Genomic DNA, 21,501 nt, shown 5'->3' with positions numbered 1-21,501 from the left:
ATCCAGAGCGGCAAAGGTGTTCCCTTCCCCCTCCTATTTTGACAGAATTGCAAAAGTATCCCCTTGGGGTCCCTAAGCGATTTGCTTGGCGATACCCCTATGAGGAGTCCCTTCTTAAGAAGTGGACTGTTACCCGGTGGTGGACCCTCCAGATTAAAAAAGGCAACCATGATTCCAAGTTGAAGATTCCCCGGCCTTTAAGGACTCGACTGACAGGAAGGCGGAGGCTGTTGCCCGCAATATGTACACCCTGGCTTGTTCGGCACTGAGGCCTATATTCACCATTGCCCTGGTGTCGCAGACTCTGACCTAATGGGCTAAACTTTTGCGCAGTGACCTGAAGGGGGAGCAGCCCCCCCCCCCCCCCTGCTTTTGCTGAGCTGGTGGACCAGCTGGTCCAGGGGCTGCAGTTTATCTGTGATGCCTCTTTGGATGCGGCTCGCCTAGTGGCTCGGATCTCAGCCTCGGCAGTAGTCCTTCTGCATGTCTTTTGGCTCAAATGCTGCTTCTAATAAGGCCTTGCCTAATCTTCCCTTTCAAGGAGATCATCTCTTTGGTGCTACCCTGGATGACATCATTAAAGGTCACCTAGTGGGGGAAGAGTACCTTTCTTCCGTAGATGTGGGCCCTCCTTGTCGCCCTAAGTTTTTTCTTTTTTTGTCCCTCCGGGTCGACTGACAAGGGATCGAAGCCCTTCAGGGCTTCCTCTGGATAATCCAAGCAAACTTGGTCCAGCAATTCAAGAGCGGGCTTCTCCAGACACCCGGACAAGGCTCCTTTAGTATGAAGGTGCGCCCTCACCCGTATCTGCGGTGGGTGGACGTTTTTGCTGGTTCCCGGACTCGTGGATTTCCCTGGTACAAGACAAGTGGGTCCACGAGGTAATACAGTCTGGCTACAAGATCGAGTTTTGTTCCGGCCCTCCGGAAAGGTTCTTTCCTTCCATTGCGCGACTGACCCCGGTCCGCTTACAGGCTCTCTTTGGGGCGGTGCAAGACCTTTTCCTTCAAAGGGTGATTGTTCTGGTTCCGACTTCGGAACGTTTACAGGGGTTTTAAAAACCTGTTTACAGTCCCCAGGAAGGAAGGCTAGGTGCGTCCAATTCTGGACCTCAAGGCACTGAACTGCTTTGTGCGGGTGCAGAAGTTCAGAATGGAGTCCATTCGCACGGTGGTGGCTTCCCTGCTTCAGGGCGATTTTTTTCTTGCCTCCATTGACATCAAGGACGCTTACCTTCACATTCCAATATGTGTCGGTCCCCAGCTCTTCCTCCGCTTTACCGTGGGAGAGGAGCATTATCAGTTTCTGGCATTACCCTTTTGTCTCGCCTCCACTCCTCGGGTCTTCACGAAAGTGTTGGCCCCTGTGCTAGCATTGTTACGTCAGCGGGGTATCGCAGTCCTGGGCTACTTGGACGATCTTCTTCTGCGAGCAGTGTCTCCTACTATGCTGGTGGAAAACCTGAAAATCACCATACGAACTGTATTCTGAATCTTCAGAAGTCTGCCTTGGTTCCTTCCACAAAGCTAGACTATCTGGGTCTGACAATGGACTTGGCCTTGGCATGAGTACTCCTTCCTCTGGAAAAACTCCAGAAACTGCAGGCTGCAATTCCCCTCCTGCTGTCCAGCCCTCCGGACTTGAATGCGTGTGCTGGGCCTGATGGTGTCCACCTTCGACCCGGTCCTGCTTGTAAAGTTCCATACGAGGTCCCTGCAAAGGGAGATTCTGTTCAAATAGGACAAGAATCCGCACTCTCTAAACAACCAAATCCAGCTGAGCCAGGGTACAAAAGGGTCCCTGATCTGGTGGCTTTGTCCTCCGGTGCTCCGGCAGGGCAAATCCTTCCTCCCCTTGTATTGGACGGTAGTCACCGAGCATGCCAGCCTATCTAGGGAGGCGTTCCCGACAGAAATTCTGCTAAGGGGGTCTGGACCATGGAAGTGTCCAGGCTACCGATCAACGTTCCGGAGCCCTGAGCGATCAGACTGTGCCTGGAACATTAGACGAATTATCTCCAAGGATGTCCAGTGAGCATTCAATCAGACAATGCCATGGCCGTGGCTTATGTCAATCATCAAGAGAGCACAAGAAGTGTCCTGGTGGCTCTAGAGGTAGCCAGCATTCTCCGGAGGGAAGAACGTTTCATTCCAGCCCTTTCCGCCGTACACTTTCCCGGAGTGGAAAACTGTCAGGCGGAATACCTCAGTCCGCAGGTGTTGGATCAGAGGGAATAGTCTCTTTATCCGGAGGTGTTTCAGCAGTTGTGTCATTGGTGGGGCATCCCCGAGGTGGATCTCTTGGCTTCTCGGCTCAACAGAAAGGTGCAGAGGTTCGTGGCACAGTCACGGGATCCTCTGGCGGACAGCACAGACACGCTGGTGGCACCGTGGGGTCAATATCATCTGATTTACACCTTTCCTCCTCTCAAGCTTCTGCCAAGACTTCTACACAGGATCGAGACAGAAGGGGTTACGGTCATCTTAGCGGCCCCTGACTGGCCTCGCCGGGCCTGGTATGCCGTTCTGGTGCGGCTGGTCGTCGATGTTCCTTGGAAGCTTCCTCTCAGGGAGGATCTACTGTCCCAAGGGCCAATCTTCCATCCTGCTTTACATTCGCTGGCTTTGACGGCTTGGCTGTTGAAAGCTAGGTGCTGAAGGATAGGGGTTTGTCTGAATTAGTGATTCCAATGCTGTTAAAAGCTAGGAAATCTACTTCTAGGAAGATCTACCATCATACGTGGAAGACGTACATCGCGTGGTGTGAGTCTCCTGGGGTTCATCCTTGCTCCTTTTCGGTGGCTCGCATCTTGACCTTCTTTAATGGAGGGTTGAACAGAAATTGGCCTTGAGTACCATCAAGGGCCAGGTGGCGGCTTTGGTGGTGTTCTTCAAACGACTCTTGGCCACACACTCCCTGGTGCGTACCTTTCTTCAGGATGTTTGACATTTGGTTCCTCCAGTGCAGTCTCAGTTGCCGCCTTGGGACCTCAACTTGGTGCTCTCGGTCCTCCAGAAGCCTCCCTTCGAGAATCTTCTGGAAATTCCCTTGGTTACGCTATCTCAGAAGGTGACTTTTTTGGTGGCTATCACCTCTGCGCGCAGGGTGTCCGGACTGGTGGCGTTATTCTATTGTTCACCTTACTTGGTGATTCACAGAGATAAGGTGGTTCTTCGCCCCTTTCCGTCGTTTCTCCCAAAGTTGTCTCTGATTTTCATTTGAATGAAGACATTGTGTTGCCTTCCTGTGTCCCATGCCAAAACATCCTAAGGAAATTGCTTTGCATGCCTTGGATGTGGTTCGGGCAATTGGGGTGTACCTTGCAGCTACGGAGTCTTTTATGAAGTCAGACTCACTATTTGGGCTTATGGATGGGCCTTGGAAAGGGTTGTGTGATTCCTCGGTGGCCATTTCCAGATGGATCAGACGGACGGTGATCCAGACCTATTCCATCAGGGGTCAGGTTCCTCCTTTCCCTGTCAAGGCACACTCTACTCGGGGCTCCTGGACCTTCCGTCATCAGGCGTCGATGATGCAGGTTTGCAAGGCGGCCACCTGGTCATCGTGCACACTTAACAAAGTTCTATAAAGTGAATGTGTTGGCATCCGCGCATGCTTCTTTTGGCCGCAAGATTTTGCAGGCTGCTGTTTAGAGGACTTGGTCCTCTTTTGAGGTTATTGAGGGGGTTTCTCTGATGTTCATATAGCAGTACCTAGAGCAGAGAGAGGGAGAATACCCCCTGGGACTGCCCATAGGCGTAGCCAGACTTTCTTTCTGCCTAGTGTTCTACTCCTGTAGGTGGCAGTATAACCCAATGGTTAAGAAGATCAGGAACTGTCTGTCAATGAACATCAGAGAAATGGATTTTACGGTAATTCAAATATCCCATTTTCCTTCAAGATTCTACAAACAATACCCCATAATGACAACCTTAAAGTTTTTTTGACATCTTTGCAACATTATTAAATATAAAAAGAAAAACAATCACATGTACATATTTATTCACAGCCTTTGCCATGACACTCAAAATTGAGCTCAGGTGCATCCTTAGGTCCCACAGTTACCAGTGCATGTCAGAGCACAAAATAAGCCATGAAGTCCAAGGAATTGTCTGTAGACCTCAAAAACAGGATTGTATCGAGGCACAGATCTGGGGAAGGGTACAGAAATATTTCTGCAGCATTGAAGGTCCCAATGAGCACAGTGGCCTCCATCTTGAAATGGCAGAAGTTTGGAACCACCAGAACTCTTCCTAGAGCGGGCTGCCCGGCCAAAATGAGCAATTGGGGGAGAAGGGCCTTAGTGAGGGAGGTGATCAAGAAAATGATGGTCACTCTGACAGAGCGCCAGCATTTCTCTGTGGAGAGAGGAGAACCTTCCAGAAGAATAACAATCTTTGTTGCACTCCACCAATCAGGCCTGTATGATGGAGTAGCCAGACGGAAGCCACTCCTCAGTAAGAGGATATGACAGCTCATCTTGAGTTTGCCAAAAGGCACCTGAAGGACTCTGACCATGAGAAGCAAAATTCTCTGGTCTGATGAAAAAAAGATTGAACTCTGGCCTAAATGGCAAGCGTCATATTTTGGAGGAAGCCAGGCACCGCTCATCATTTGGCCAATACCATCCCTACAGTGAAGCATAGTGGTGGCAGCATCATGCTGTGGGGATGTTTTTCAGTGGCAGGAACTGGGAAACTAGTCAGGATCGTGGAAAAGATAAATGCAGGAATGTACAGAGACATCCTTGATGAAAACCTGTTTCAGAGCGTTCTGGACCTCTGATTGGGGCGAAGATTCATCTTCCAACAGGACAACGACCCTAAGCACACAGCCAAGATAATAAAGGAGCGGCTATGGGACAACTCTGTGAATGTCCTTGAGTGGCCCAGCCAGAGCCAAGACTTGAACCCGACTGAACATCTGAAAATGGCTGTATGCCTAATGGAGCGTGAGAGGTCCTACAAAGATGAATGGGAGAAACTGCCTAAAAATAGGTATGTCAAAAGAATACTCCATAAAACAAAGCTGTAATTGGTGCCAAAAGTGCTTCAACAAAGTATTGAGCAGAGGCTGTGAATACTTACAGTATCTCACGAAAGTGAGTACACCCCTCACATTTTTGTAAATATTTTATTATATCATTCATGTGACAACACTGAAGAAATTATGCTTTTCTACAATGTAAAGTAGTGAGTGTACAGCTTGTAAAACAGTGTAAATTTGCTGTCCCCTCAAAATAACTCAACACACAGCCAATAATGTCAAAAACGCTGGCAACAAAAGTGAGTATACTCCTAAGTGAACATGTCCAAATTGGGCCCAAAGTGTCAATATATTGTGTGGCCACTATTATTTTACAGCACTTCCTTAACCCTCTTGGGCATGGAGTTCACCAGAGCTTCACAGGTTGCCACTGGAGTCCTCTTCCACTCCTCCATGACGACATCACGGAGCTGGTGGATGTTAGAGACCTTGCACTCCTCCACCTTCTATTTGAGGTTTCCCCACAGATGCTCAATAGGGTTTAGGTCTGGAGACATACTTGGTTAGTCCATCACCTTTACCCTCAGCTTCTTTAGCAAGGCAGGTATCGCCTTGTGTGTTTGGGGTCATTATGTTGGAATACTGCCCTGCGGCCCAGTCTCCGAAGGGAGGGGATCACGCTCTGCTTCAGTATGTCACCATACATGTTGGCATTCATGGTTCCCTCATTGAACTGTAGCTCCCCGGTGCTGACAGCAATCATGCAGCCCCAGACCATGACACTCCCACCACCATGCTTGACTGTAGGCAAGACACTTGTCTTTGTACTCCTCATCAGGTTGCCACCACACACGCTTGACACCATCTGAACCAAATAAGTTTACCTTGGTCTCATCAGACCACTGGACATGGTTCCAGTAATCCATGTCCTTAGTCTACTTGTCTTCAGCAAACTGTTTGCGGGCTTTCTTTGCATCATCTTTAGAAGAGGCTTTCTTCTGGGATGACAGCCATGTAGACCAAGTTGATGCAGTGTGCAGCGTATGGTCTGAGCACTGACAGGCTGACCCCCCACCCCTTCAACCGCAGCACTCATAAGTCTATTTTCTAAAGACGTATGAGTGCTGGCAGCACTCGTATGTCTATTTTCACAAAGACAACCTCTGGATAGGACGCTGAGAAAGTGCACTCAACTTCTTTGGTTGACTTTTGGCGAGGCCTGTTCTGAGTGGAACCTGTATTGTTAAACCGCTGTATGGTCTTGGCCACCATGCTGCAGCTCAGTTTTAAAGTCTTGGCAATCTTCTTAAAAGCCTAGGCCATCTTTATGTAGAGCAACAATTCTTTTTTTTTTTTCAGATCCTCAGAGAGTTCTTTGCCACGAGGTGCCATGTTGATCTTCCAGTGATCAGTATGAGAGAGTGGGAGCAATAACGCTAAATTTAACACACCTGCTCCCCATTCACACCTGAGACCCTGTAACACTAACGAGTCACAGGACACCAAGGAGGGGAAAATGGCTAACTGGGGCCAATTTGGAAGTGTTCACTTAGCGGTGTACTCACTTTTGTTACCAGCGGTTTAGACATTAATGGCTGTTTGTTGTTCTTTTGAGGGGACAGCAAATTTACACTGTTATACAAGTTATACACTCACTGCTTTACATTGTAGCAAAGTGTGATTTCTTCAGTGTTATCACATGAAAAGATAAAATAAAATATTTACAAAAATGTGAGGGGTGTACACACTTTTGTAAGATACTGTATGTACATGTGTTTTTTTATTTTTTTTTTTTATTTTAATACATTTGCAAAGATTTTAAACAAACTTCTTTCACGTTGTCATTATGGGGTATTGTTTGTAGAATTTTGAGGAAAATAATGAATTTAATCCATTTTGAAATTAGACTGTAACATACCAAAATGTGGAAAAAGTGAAGTGCTGTGAATACTTTCCGGATGCATTGTATAAATGGGACAATTTCGTTTTTATGTTAATTCTCAATTAACTGGCTGTTTTAGTACCAGTAGCCTTAGAATTGTCATACAGCTTATGTCTTCAGTGAAATGCCCAATGGGGTGTACTAAGGAAAGGATAAGGGAAGCTATGTGTTGTATGAAAAAAATAAATAAAAATAATCGGTCACTCTTTGGAAGTACTTGCTCATATCTCTGCCCTAAAAATAATGCTGACCCAGCCTAGGGATAATGTGGATAAATGCAGGAGATGCCACCTTTGGTGTAATTAGTTATTCAGAATCCTGTGCCTGAAAAGATGGAGGAGAGGGAAATTTGAATTGCAAGATCACAGATGACCCTTTAAGATCCCAGTAAATCTCTCGGGGGGGATAAAATAACACAGCACTTGCCTAATTGCTTGGTTGTACAAAGCAGATATGATTTGTTAAAAATTGACATTTTCTGTCATATGAAAAGCCCAGTGCTAATTGTGAGAAATGTCCATATACATAATTTATGGTATATCAGTGCAAATATCTAGAACAGTATCAACCAAATACATGATTAGAACATTACAGTACAAGCTACAAAATAATAATAATCTTTGGGTGGCACTTTTTCTTGCATAAGGGCTATTCTTTGTGCCAACACAAACCAAGTGGGGTCAGTATATTTTACTTGTCTGCAGTGTCCAGTACTCCTTTTTGTTTATATCTGCTTAACTATAATTCCTTGTTTTTAATGTTCTTCTCTCTTTCTGCCCTTCCTGGGTCAACTTGTTAATACATTTTTATTCAACCTTTCTTCATATTTTTTTATACCCAGAAGCATATCAAAGGATTTTTGTGTCTCCTTCTACTTAGTGGCTATTCCGAAAAGCCCGGCTCCAGCTGCTGGTTTGGCCTCTGGTATTCTGAGAGGTCCCAGAAACTTAGTTTCAGGGGTGCCTGGCCGAAGGCGTCGAAAGCCAGGAAGGAAGAAGGGGCAGGTGCCAAAGGCTCTCACCCATCAGTTGACCGGGCAACCACCCAACCTTAACGAACCTTTCCGTTTCCCTAAGAAGAGGGGCCCCAAACCAGGAAGCAAGGTATGTATTATTCTGTATGCTTAAAGAACACTATACACACAACTTGGATTCCCCACCGGCACTACACACCACAGAGCTTGCAGCCTGCCGCCTTGACAGAAATATTTACAGGGTTACCATGACAATGTGTTTCGGGGGGGGCTTGCCCCCCTTTGGCACGTCACTTAACAATGTGTGGCCACGTCCCCGAAAAGCTTTAAGTCGGCAGGCTCCCAGCTCTATGGCGTGTGGTGCCGGCGGTAAATCCCACATTCGTGTGCCATCTGTACCGAGCTATGCTGTCCATAAGCAGTGTGCCTTACTGATTCACCATCAGAAGCTGCTAACACAAGCAGACAGCAGTATCGTCTCAGCTCAGGGATTCCTTCTATCACTGTGACTGGCTGCTGCTGATACTTTTCCACATTACATGTAAGTGCAATGATTTAATATATTTTTTTGTAATCGGGCTCTTGCACTAGACTCCTGTTTGAGCATCTAGTTTTTCAAACTAGATGCTCAGATGCTTTTTCAAACTAGATGCTTTTTTTTTGTATGCATGTATTTATGTGCATTTTCACGTATATGCATTCGTGCAAATGTGCAAAAACTTCTTCTCCTGTTCTTGTTCTGCACAATATGTAAATGGTCTTTTGCGCATATTTGTGCGTATTTGCATGCGTGAGGCAGACATTACTGACCAAAAAAGCTGTTTTTTCTTTTTTTTTTTCCTGAAGAATGCACAGCGCTTGTTTACGTGCCAGTGTGCATAAGCACATTACAATGAAAGGGCTGTATTTTAGCTCCGTTAAAAAAAAAAAAAAAAAAAAAAAAAAAAGAGTTCATAAAGGTTTACACCTGTGCTATGGATTGCGCTTCCTGTTTTGTGTTTTTTTTTTTCCAGTGTCCCTCTTCTCTAAGAGGTTTGGGAAGCTTTAGTACCTGTATAACTGTGCACCAATTAGATTAGTCCCATATACTGACCGATAAGGATCGGCCTAAAATCTGCCCAATGTTCTGTTGCTGTTCTAAAGCTAGATCGATCCTACACATTGTTTTTTATGTAAAATCTATCCAGGGTTGATTGGGCCTGCTACATATGGCATCACACCTTCCCTGAATGTGGTGCATTATGGTGCCGCTCATTGTGAGCGATACCTCCAACAGGTTGTACACCATACATTTACCATGCGTTGTGATGCACTGCATTGTCAAAAAAAAGGGTCACGCATTTTCTTTCCATCTGTCCTAGTGATTTGGCAGGCCATTCATAATGAGTGGTCTTCCTTAACACAGAGCATGTTGGGGTATTCCAGCTCTTGGTAATGCACCACAGCGGATCACTATGATGTGAATTGGCCCTTAATGTTACAAATTTAAAAAAAAAATGGATATTGTATTTGAAATGATCAGACAACATATAAAATAGTTCTTACTGATAATTTAACATACATATTGTTTCTTAGAGGAAGCCTCGTGTTTTGCTGAACCAGGTTCCTACTTCCCCGACTAATAGTACACCAGAGCCAGACACCAGCACTGTACCACAGGATGCTGCCACCATTCCATGTGCTGCCATGCAAGCCCCTACAGGTAAGAAGAGAATTCTTCATCTATGCTGAGGATGAAAATCATTTCTTGTACTTCTAACATTTAAAGTGTTAAACTGTGCTAAAAGCATACCAGTATTCAGGGCAGAATAACAGGTATTGCTGATAGCACATCTTCCTCTGCTGCTGTTTTCTATTCCCACACAGATGCTGCAGATGAGGAGCAGTGGTGGCATATGTTTATAGTGCTGCTTCCTGCCATCAACCCAAAAAGCAAGTTTCTCCTCTGTTCTTTGACAGGTTCTTTACCATAGGGTTTTGCTGCTCTCTAAAATAGGACGCGGCAGACATCACAAAAGCTTGGCTACCCCAAATGGGCCATCCTCCGCTGGCATAATCCCTCTCTCTGCTTAGAGATACTCAGTTTTTGTTTGCTTAGTTCAGTAGTAGTATGACCTAATCTCAAACAGCAAAAAATAGACAAAAAATGCCAGGACCTAGGGCCACTAGGTCATGGCATTTTTTTCTATTTTTTGCTGTTTGATTTTGGATTCCTTCCTGGTTTCTTCCTGTGGAGATCTTCTAGCAACTGCCGGGGTGAGCAACGGGCTGGACTATTGAAGTTCCGGTGGTCGCCTCAGCCTGGCTAGAGAGCGTGAGCAGACCGCGACATAGCCCTACTGGACATAGGCTGGCCCGTAAGTTAAACTTCTTGCAAGGTCGCATACGACCGGGTCTCGACTTGATTTGCAGCGTTCCTTCTGGCCGACAGCTCCCCCACTTCAGTGGCGAGGAGGCTCCTGTCTTGGGAGTGTTTCCCGCACATTTCGTTGGATTGGTAAGGAAAGGCCCCCTCCTCTCCTTTCCTGAATGCTGTGTGGGGCGGGGGTACTCCCTGGGGCTTTCCGGGGTTCTCTTCTCCCATCCCCCTCCCTGGGTGGCATTGAGCTGGCTTGCCTGCTTGTGGTGGGGGGGGGTGCTTTTGCCCAGGCTGTGGGTGCCACTGGCCTTGGTACCTGCGGGCGTGCTGTTCCACTGTCGCCCTCAGTGGGCCTGCTATTGAGTGGGTGGCCTTTTTTGGATCTCCTTGGGACAGCTGGAGGGCAAAAAATTTAGGCTGCGGCCTACTAGCTGAACCTTGTATGGAGCGACCCCAGTTTCGGTGGCTGAAGCCACCATTGTATCCTGGCCACCAGGGTTCCTGGCAGGTTTAGCTGCCATAGTACTGTTAGGCATCCGTCATTCCTAGTGGCACTGTGGGGGTAGCCTGTCTGCAGGTCTTCCCGCATCAGCGGCGGGTGGCCCCCCTTAGGGGGGGCCCGTTTTCGGCCTCCTCCGGGGGCCTCCTTGGAAAGGTGCCTGCAGTGGACCCCCTTGCGCAGTCCTGTTGGTGCCCCCCCCCCCTGCGGGTCTCAGTCAGCACCCCCCTGTGGGGGCTTGTGTCGCCGACTCCCTGTTAGGGGTAAGGATGGCGTCTGCAATGCATCTTTGGATGCAGTTTCCGTGAGTCTCTAAGCTATCTGTCTCGGCAGTGGTGCTTAGGCGTATTTTGTGGCTGAAATGTTGGTCTGCGGATCAAACCTCCAAGAAGGCCTTGACTGAATTGTCTTTTCAGGGCGTGCGCCTGTTCAGGGCTACCCTACATGACCTCATTAGGAGTCTGACGGGGGGGTATTCGTACCTTCCTTCCTCAATCTGGGAAGGGGAAGGTGCCTCGCTAGCGGTGTGAGAATTCCTTTTCAGCCCATAAGAAGTTTTTTCATCCCTCAGGGACTTCAGAAAAAGGTTCCAAGCCCTCAAAGCCTCTTCTGGAGGTTTGTAGTGGCTTTTGCCTGGCAAACGGAGAGCAAGCTTCTATAGACCTGCTGACAGGGCCCCTTCGGCATGAAGCTTTTCCCCCATCCTTATCTGGGGTGGGGGAACAACTTTATTGGTTCAGGGGTCGTGGACCTCCCGGGTCAGCGACCAATGGGTCCACGTGGATAGGTGTATCCGGTTCCAAGATAGAATTCTGTTCTTGTCCTCCGGAAAGGTTCTTTCCTTCCAATGTGCACCTACCCCTGGATCGGCTGCAAGCTCTGTTGTGGGCAGGGCAGGACTTGTCCCAGGGCATGATCGTTACGGTGTCGGAACGTTTTCGGGGGTTTTTATTCATACCCTGTCATGGTTCCCAGGAAGGAGGGCAAGTTCGTTCGATTCTGCACTTCAGGCCCTGAACAATTTTGTGCGGGTGCAATAATTCAGGATGGAGTCCTTTCGGACGGTGGTGGCATCCCTGCATCAAGGGTGTTCCCTGGCTTCGTTAGACCTCAAAGATGCCTACCTGAACATTCCAATTTGCATCTGGCATCAGCGTTTCCTCGCTTCGCTGTGAGAAAGGAGCACTATCAGTTTTTGGCGTTACCCTTTGGTCTAGCCCCTGCTCCTCGGTTCTTCATGAAAGTGTTGGCCCTGGTCTTCGTGTTACTGCATAAGTGGGGGATTGCTGTGCTGCGGTACCTGGACATCTTCCTCTTGCGAGTAGAGTCTCCGCCGGCTCTGACGGCCGATGTGAAAATTACTTTCCAGACTTTGCGGAAGATCAGGTGGATTCTGAATTTTCTGAAGTCTGCCCTGGTTCCGCCCAGGAGATTGGATTATCTGGGACTCTGACTCTGGATTCAGCTCTAGCTGGAGTGTTCCTTCCTCTGGAAAAGTTACAGAAGTTGCATTCTGAAATTCAACTGTTGCTAGCCCACTCATGGTTGTCCCTTCGGGTTTGCATGCGAGTGTTGGGCCTGATGGTGTCCACCTTTGAGGCGATTCTGTTTGCACAGTTCTACACGAGACTCCTTCGAAAGGAGATTATGATCAAATGCGACAAGTGTCTCAAGTCACTGGACAAATAGATTTTTCTGAGTTGGGCGACAAAGTGTTCTCTGGTCTGGGGGCTGCGCTCCCTGACCTTGCTACAAGGTAAGTCCTTTCTCCCCCCTGTACTGGACAGTGGTCATGGCAGATGCCAGCCTGGGAGAGGGGGTCCTTTGGCTGAACTCGGCCCAGGGCAGTTGGACGTTAGAGTCTAGATTGCCCATCAATGTCTTGGAACTTCGAGCGATCAGGCTTTGCCTGGATCATTGGACAAAGCAGCTCCAGGGGCTTCCAGTGAGGATTCAGTCAGACAACGGCATGGCCCTGGCTTATGTGGAGGAAGAAAGAGCGGCAGGAAGAGTGTGTTAGCAGCCCTGGACGTGTCCGGCATTCTCCGGTTGGCAGAACGCTTCGCTTTGTTCCGGCCCTCTCCGCCGTGCACATTTCTGGTGTGGAAAATTGGCAGGCGGACTACCTCTGTCATCAAGCATTGGACCAGGGGTTCCTTCATCCGGATGGGTTTCTTCAGATTTTTCTGTGGTGGGGCACCCCTATGGTGGAACTTTTGGCATCACGGCTCAACAGAAAGATGCCGAGGTTTGTGGCCAGGTCGCGAGATCCTCTGGCAGATGTCACAGATGCTCTGGTGGCTCCACATTTGTCTGCTGGTTGCTGGCTGGAGAGGACGTTTAAATATATACTGAACCATCTCAAGATTGGCTTAACCACACTGGAGGAATATTTGCAAGGCACCATCCCCTGCTTCCTACACATAGGACTTCAGATGGCCATATATCTGGGGGCACACATTTGACCTCGCCCATTGTGGTTCCACATATCTGATTAGATTACAATTAAACCTCTATATACACCGCCAGTCAGATCAAGACCAACCAGATGTTTTTATCTCTCTACAAGCATGTAAAGTCCAGATATGATTAACCCTAGTACCACTATGAACTACCCCTGAAGAAGGAGAAAGTATATATCTTCGAAACATGTCGGGTTGTTAGGTTCTAGTGTTTGGGTCTCTTTCTTATCTGTCTAATGCTTGTACATGTTTTTATCCCAACTTGTTTTCATTTTTGTACTTAATAAAATTATTGCTTATTATATACAAGTTTTCAAATTTCTATGTGCCTGAAAAGTCCCAATTAGGGGAACCTCCTCTTTTTGTACTCTGGTGGCTCCATGGAGCCGGCACCATCTAATTTACGCCTTTCCTCCGCTCCAGCTTCTTCCGCAACTTCTATACAGGATTGAGGCCAAGGAGATTCCGGTCATTCTGGTGGCTCCGGACTGGCCTCGCCGGTCTTGCTATTCCGACTTGGTGCGACTGGTCGCGGACATCCCGTGGAGGCTTCCTCCCACGGACGATCAATTGTCTCAAGGGCCGATCTTCCATCCATCGTCCCTGGCTTTGATGGCCTGGCTGTTGAGAGCCAGGGGCTTGAAGGACAGGGGCTTGTCTGGCTCGGTGATTCGGACCATGTTGAAGGCGAGGAAATCTACATCTTGAAATCTTTCATCGGACGTAGAAGGTGTACATTTCCTGATGAGAGGTTGGAGGAGTCCATCCTTGTTCCTTTTTGGTGACTCAGGTTCTGGCCTTTCTTCAATGAGGTGTTGATCAGAAACGGGCTTGAGCACCGTGAAAGGCCAAGTGTCTGCCTTGGCAGTCTTTTTTTCAAAGACCATTGACTTCCCATTCATTGGTGCATACATACCTTCAAGGGGTTCGTCCTTTTACTCCACCTGTACATTCTCCTCTGCCACCATGGGATTTTAATCTGGTTCTGTCGGTTCTTAAAAGCCTCCCTTTGAAGACATATGGGAGATCCCTTTACTTACGCTGTCACAAAGGTGGATTTTTGGATGCTATCACCTCTGCTCCCAGGGTGTCGGAGTTGGCGGCTTTGTCTTCTCATTCTCCATATCTGGTGGTTCACAGGGATAAGGTGGTCCTGCGACCATGGCTGTCGTTCCTCCCGAAGGTTGTCTCTGATTTCCATTTGAATGAGGATATTGTGCTGCCATCTTTGTGTCTCAGGCCTGCTCATCCCAGGGAATTTGCCTTGCATACTCTGGATGTTGTTCAAGCTATTCAGGGCTATTTGTCAGCCAAAGAGTCCTTTCGGAGGTCAGATTTGCTTTTTGTGATTGCGGATGAGCCACGATAGGGCCTTTCTGCTTCCTCTGCTACCATTTTCAGATGGATCAGACATTCAGAGACCCAGACTTATTCGCTTAAAGAGGTTGTAAACCTTATAAAAAAAAAAAAAAAAAAAACACCTGAAAGACAAACACATAATTAGCTAGTATGCATCGCATAGTAGCTAATTATGAAATACTTACCTTAGAACGAAGCCCCGCAGTGCCGTCCGCTCACCTCTCTCATGGGTAACATGTTCGGTCGCCCTTCTTCTGGGTTTGTGGCATCCGGCCACCTGATTGGCTGGAGCTGCGATGACGTCACTCTCGCGCATGCGCACGGGAGCCGACGTGCACGGCACGAGCAGCCGTTCCTTCAGAGCGCATGCGCCAGTGATGTCACTGGCTACATGTAAAGTAAATATCTTCTAAACGGTGCATGTGTAGGAGATATTTACAGTACCTATAGGTAAGCCTTATCATAGGTTACAAGTTGCAGTGGAGGGTTTACTTCCTCTTTAAGGGTTGGGTTCCCCTCTTTCCCTGTGATGGCACATTCTACTCGGGCACTTAGTGCTTCTTTGGCCTTTCATCAGGCATCAGTGGCGCAGGTGTGCACGGTTGCCACTTGGTTGTCGGTGCGTACTTTTTCAAAGTTTTACAAACGTTGATGTTTTGGCATCTGCGGTCGCCTCATTTGGCCGCAAAGTTTTGCAGGCTGCAATTTAGAGGGTCTGTTTTTTCCTCTTGAGGGTGTATTTCAGGTTGGGCTCCTGTTGTTCTAGTCGAGCTACTATTGCCTGGGTTGGCTTGTGTTTAGCTTTGGGTTTGTTGTTCCCACCTCTCATGTTTGGCACTGCTTTGGGACATCCATATGTTAAAGAATATGGAAATATGAAGTTGTGTCTGTCAATGAACAGAAAGAAAAATAGGATTTTTGTAAATACTTTTCTCTGTGTTCATTGACAGACAAAGCACCCACCCCCTCTAGGGAGTTTTTTTGCTTCTGTTACTGCTTATTACAAAACTGAGTATCTCTAAGCAGAGAGGGGGATTATGCCAGCTAAGGACGGCCCATGGGGCGCAGCCAAGCTTTTGCGTTGTCTGCCTAGTCCAGGGGTCTTCAAACTATGGCCCTCCTGTTGTTCAGGAACTACAATTCCCATCATGCCTAGTCATGTCTGTGAATGTCAGAGTTTTGCAATGCCTCATGGGACGTGTAGTTTTGCAACAGCTGGAGGGCCGTAGTTTGAGGATCCCTGGCCTAGTCCTACTCCTGTAGTGGGCAGAATAACCCTATGGTAAAGAATATGTAGTTGTTTCTGTCAATGAACTCAAGAGAAAAGGATTTTACGGAGTACAAAAACCCTAACATTATCTTAGTATGGAAGCTGCCATTATTGACTTTTGCTTGTCTAAAAAGTAGTTCCCTTGCTGCCATGCTTACCCACAGGATATTGGGAGTTACTGACCTAGAACAAGTGTGCAGATTGGGGACTCTTATGTCAGTCAGATTTCCTGACTTACATGCAGTACCTCAGAATTTTCTGGTACCAGAAACAGCCAGGCAACTAGCATTTTTAGAGGAATGTCAAGTAGTTGCAGCCTCCATCTTCTTGTCACCGTGGGTTCACTTTAAAGCTAAACAGTACAGTGAGTAATTGATGTCACCCTAGAACAGGGAGGTGTTACAGACTGGATCGCTAGGTGAAAATAAAGGGAGAAAAAAGGCTACAAAAATAAAACTACTTCAGCCACCTTGTCTAAACATTGGTAAGCTGCAATATATTCAAGGTTGGGTTTAGGCTCGCTTTAACCACTTGAAGACCAAGCATTTTGTGACCCTTTTTGTTTACACGTAAAAATCTGTATTTCTTGTTAGTAAATTACTTTGAACCCCCAAACTGTTTTTCAAATACATGTTTTTAGGAACAAAATACATTTTAATGAATTTTAATGCAAAAAAAAAAAAAACCACACTATATAATCCAATTTTTGGGTAAAATCTAAAAGATGATGTTATGCCGAGTAAATAAACATGTTGCGCTTTAAAATTGTGCAGGCTTGTGGAATGGCGACAAACTATAAAAATCTCCATAGGCGGCACTTAAAATATTTTTACAGGTTACCAATTTAGAGTTATAAAGGTGCTCTAGTGCTAGAGTTAGAGCTATAAATACCCCACTTGTGGAACTATTGAGGCCTACAATTATCAAAAACTAAAATATAAAATCATAGTGTAACATATTATTGAAATCTATGGCCACAGCATACACTTTTTTTTATAATATCAGTATTGTAATAAGCATAAAAACAATAGTTGTATTAGAAAATCCAATACGGTTTACTTACTTGAAATTTACTTGAAAAATCTCCTTTCATGTTGTGATTTCTACCTGTGTGCTGGTCATCTCTTTCCACAACTTCCTGGATTCCCTTCATGCTTTGCAGCTTCTCCTCTATATTTAATTTACATTTCTAAGGACTACATATCCCATGGTACCTTGCTGCCTGCAAGCAGTAATTCCCATACTGACTATGTCTCCTATAACTCCTCCTCCTGAGACCTCTGTAGTTTATAAGGCAGGCTTTGTGAAATGTGTGGCACAACAGTGCCAACTCTTAGTGCATAATTAATGTGTTGTGTGAGGATTCAAGGAAGTAAGTGTGTGGGGATGATAGGAGTATGCTACAAATAATTGAAATACACTGTGCAAATATATGGTTTTAAATCATGACTATAGATATGTTCTAGGAACAGAAAAAAAAGTATGCTTTTGTTTACAATATGCCTAACTTGTGTTTTTCTTGTCCTTAGTTTGCATTTACCTAAACAAAAATGGAGATTCTGGCCCTCACCTTGACCGAAAGAAAGTTCAGCACCTCCCCGACCACTTTGGACCTGCTCGGGCATCTGTTGTTCTCCAGCAAGCTGTACAGGCCTGCATAGACTGTGCATACCACCAGAAAACGGTCTTTAGCTTCCTCAAGCAGGGTCATGGTGGGGAGGTTATATCTGGTAAGAGTTGTTTTTTTTTCCCACAGAATCGTAATGTAATGTAAGAACATTGCAAATTGCTTGAATTGAAAAAATAAATGCCTTTATAAATTACCAAGTCAAGAGAGCTAAAGGTTTTCTGTAATAACTGTAACGATTAAAAACCAACGTATTAAAGAAAATGAACTACCCAACTTGTGCCGTCATCCAAAATTGACGAGAAAAAAGAGAATTTGTGGGGGATCCTGGGTTGGAAAACCAAATCCCAGTTGACTCCTCACAAGAACAAATGGCTGGACATTCTAAGGCACATCATGAAATGAATCATAGCGACTCACAAATTTTGTTTAAAATAATTTTATTTAATACACAAAAATATAAAATATAGGTGTGAGGGCAAAATCTGATTGTCCTCATTGGAACATACAAGACATATAACACACAAGAAAGGATTGTTTAAAAACGAATAACCTAGGACTATTTTTTACCCATATAGTCTCCACCGACAAATGAGAAAAATGTGTAGGTTATTATAATATATTCACAAAATTCTGGGGTAACATCATATAGTACATAATCATATCTGATCTTTGGGTCTACGCGTTTCGCAGCATGCTTCTTTAGGACCGCATTTATACATCAGAAGTTTCTTAAAGTAGACAAAATATCAGTTAGTATCAACATAAACAAAGTGGTAACATTTGTGCTATCATCTGTGTGCTGCATAGGAAAACACACCTGTAATAGGGTGTAGCCAATGTCTCCCAGGCGAGCATAGAGGGCGCAAAAGAAAGGGGGGGAAAGTATGCGGCAGAGCTGGTAGATAAGTGGATATGTTCTGTGATATCTATAACATAAAATGTAATTTAGAATCACTTCCATCCAATAAAGAAAATTTAATTCAATGTATGAAGGAGGCATTACCTTGTTTTATGGTTTTAACATAGACATTCGGGGTAAAGCCTTTACTGCATAAAATTAGGCATTAGACATTGGCTACACCCTATTACAGGTGTGTTTTCCTATGCAGCACACAGATGACAGCACAAATGTTACCTCTTTGTTTATGTTGATACTAACTGATATTTTGTCTACTTTAAGAAACTTCTGATGTATAAATGCGGTCCTGAAGAAGCACGCTGCGAAACGCGTAGACCCAAAGATCAGATATGATTATGTACTATATGATGTTACCCCAGAATTTTGTGAATATATTATAATAACCTACACATTTTTCCCATTTGTCGGTGGAGACTATATGGGTAAAAAATAGTCCTAGGTTATTCGTTTTTAAACAATCCTTTCTTGTCAGTTATATGTCTTGTATGTTCCAATGAGGACAATCCGATTTTGCCCTCACACCTATATTTTATATTTTTGTGTATTAAATAAAATTATTTTAAACAAAATTTGTGAGTTGCTATGATTCATTTCCTGATGTGCCTTAGAAAGTCCAGCCATTTGTTCTTGTGAGGAGTCAACTGGGATTTGGTTTTCCAACCCAGGATCCCCCACAAATTATTTTTTTTCTCTAAAAACCAACGTATTTATAGATTGAGTAGAACATTTTCAGAAGGATATCTTATGATAAAATACAGATTATGGTAAAAATAATTCATGCTTCCTAAGGTTGACCTTTAAAGTGAACCTGAACTCCTTGTAAAAAAAGGCAATGCAAAGTATAAAGCTGTTGGCTTCAATAGGTCCATCTCTGATCTAGTTTTACTACATTACTATGACCTGACTTTAAAAGGTGAATTCTGCCTAAGGCAGAAGGGGTCACTGCGCAATTCTGGTACTATCTTTTATTTAACAAAAAGTTTCTTCTGTGCCCCTCTCTGATTCAGCTTCACTTAAATACTGGTGCCTTACTTGGTAAAGCTTACTTACTAAGCTGGTCATAGATCGAGTGATTTCTTTTCTGCAACCATCGGTGTTGGATGGGGGAATCCTTCCTGTGGAGCCATAGTGTTCTCTCAGCAGGGGGAATCGTTCCCGCCGAGAGAACATTATTATTAGATTACTGCTAGTGTAAATAAGGCCTCTTGCACACTGCAGCTCTTGGAAAAAGCTCAGTACAGCTTTTTTTATTTTTTTTATTTACTGAGCTAAAATATAGCCCGTTAATTGTAATGTGCCTATGCACACAGGCACGTAAACAAGCACTGTGCATTCTTCAGTAAACAAAAAAAATAGGAAAATCTGCATTTTTGGTCAGTATGTTATGCCTCATGCGCGCAAATAAATGCGATTGCGCACAAATTACGCAAATGTCAATTTACATATTGTGCAGAACAAGAACACAAGAATACGTTTTTGCGCATTTGCGCCTGAAATTGCGTGGACGCATATGGGGGAAATACATGCCAATACAAAAAAAAAAAAGTCTGAAAAAGTAGATGCTCAAACAGGAGTATTATGTGCAAGAGGCCTAATAGCTGGTAGCAGTAATCATGTGTAAAATCTGACAGGCTGGTTGTACCCAAGTTGATCGATCCGTCAACAGGGGTACATTTAGCCTGCCAATACATGGTTTAGATCTCGGCTTGTCCCTGCTGAACCGGGTGAGATTCGAACTGTCTATGGCTGGCTTTATCCAGTTATTCTTTTTGACCTGGAGAATGTCAGTTGACAAGACGTAGCAATGAATCAAGGAAAGCAAGGCATCAGTAAGAAAGGGAAACTAAATCAGAGCAGCTTGAAAGAAGCTTTTATGGCTAAAAAATAACAGGAACATTTTGTGGTGTCTCCCATCAGGCAAAAATGTACTGTTTAAAATGGAGTACACATTCACACTCACTTGTTTTTATATTGTTTCTTATTATTGCCTCCAGTGCTGCACACATCCATTTGGCTGGGTAGCCACTGCAAATAAACATTAAGGCTTCGTTTCCACTATTGCGACTTGTTGTGCGACTTGACACATGTCAAGTCGCACAGCAAGTCAAAAGCTATTCATTTCAATTTGGCCCGTTTTCACTGCCACGACTTGAGTTGCGGCGACTTCAAAAGCAGTTCGTGCACTACTTTTGGGCCGACTTCAGTGCGACTTCCTTCTATAATGAGGAACAAGTCGCAACTGAAAGCCGCAAACAACTTTCACTACGAAGTCGCGCTAGAAGTAGCACGACTTCGTACCCGCGATAGTGGAAACGGAGCCTTACACCTGGGTATTAGTTCTCGCAGGATTGGGAGATTGGTCTAACTGGCTCCTAAGCACAGAGTGGTTCTCAAATGTGCAGTTGCAGTTAGTGATGAGAATAGGAATTGGTTGATAGTCGTTAGTCTCTGTAACTTGCTTTAAACTGGTCTCCAGTTCATATCACTTTAAGAACCACTGCTGTAGATCCAGTTGTCCTCCCAGGGTGATGAGTATTGCCTCCTTAAATGTAATGGACCCATGTGGGTACTTTTATTTTTAGTGCTGAATTAGTATCTTATTGTTTTAGCGGTATTTGAGAGGGAACAACATACACTGAACCTTCCAGCGGTAAACAGTATTGGTTATGTCCTTCGTTTTCTGGAGAAACTTTGTCGAAATCTACATAGCGACAACCTGTTTGGTAATCAGCCCTTTACCCAGAATCTTTCACAGCAATCAGGGTCATATGAAAATGAGCGATATCTGCCAGGTAAGTCTACAGTGGTCTTCTCTTATGGGACATGATCTTTATGCCTTTACTACATTTAGTAACCCCCAGTTTCCTTTTCCCTTTCTGCAGAAAGGTGTAACTCCGAGGGCAGTATTCATGGACCAGGAAGAGGAGCAAAGAGATATTCTCATGAGACCCCTCCATACAATGCCCCACTATGTCCCAAAATACCAAAGAATGACTGCCATGCATCAGAAGGCAAGTCTTTTTATTCTAGCTTTTTGAAGGATTCTCTTTAGCAGAAGCGTTCACTTGTTTTCACCAAGGAGACTGTTTATGACTTTTTTAT

At 45.2% G+C, this 21,501-nt stretch overlaps 1 protein-coding gene across 3 annotated transcripts in view; it reads left to right on the top strand.

Annotated features, from left to right (window-relative positions):
- The window catches only part of SCMH1 (Scm polycomb group protein homolog 1), an 84,570-nt gene that overhangs the window by 39,737 nt on the left and 23,332 nt on the right, over nt 1-21,501 (top strand). For 2 of the 3 annotated variants that reach the window (XM_082247034.1, XM_082247032.1), the window contains 5 exons: nt 7,808-8,031; nt 9,477-9,603; nt 17,380-17,580; nt 21,009-21,191; nt 21,261-21,410. In XM_082247034.1, the coding sequence (XP_082103160.1) occupies nt 7,808-8,031; nt 9,477-9,603; nt 17,380-17,580; nt 21,009-21,191; nt 21,261-21,410 (885 nt within the window). The remainder of the gene's footprint in view (nt 1-7,807; nt 8,032-9,476; nt 9,604-17,379; nt 17,581-21,008; nt 21,192-21,260; nt 21,411-21,501) is intronic. The other variant, XM_082247033.1, reaches the window with a different exon arrangement.

This window comes from Pelophylax lessonae (genome assembly GCF_965119305.1).
Source record: "Pelophylax lessonae genome assembly, chromosome: 2".
Classification (NCBI taxonomy): domain Eukaryota; kingdom Metazoa; phylum Chordata; class Amphibia; order Anura; family Ranidae; genus Pelophylax; species Pelophylax lessonae.
This window is presented reverse-complemented; position numbering and strand designations above follow the sequence as displayed.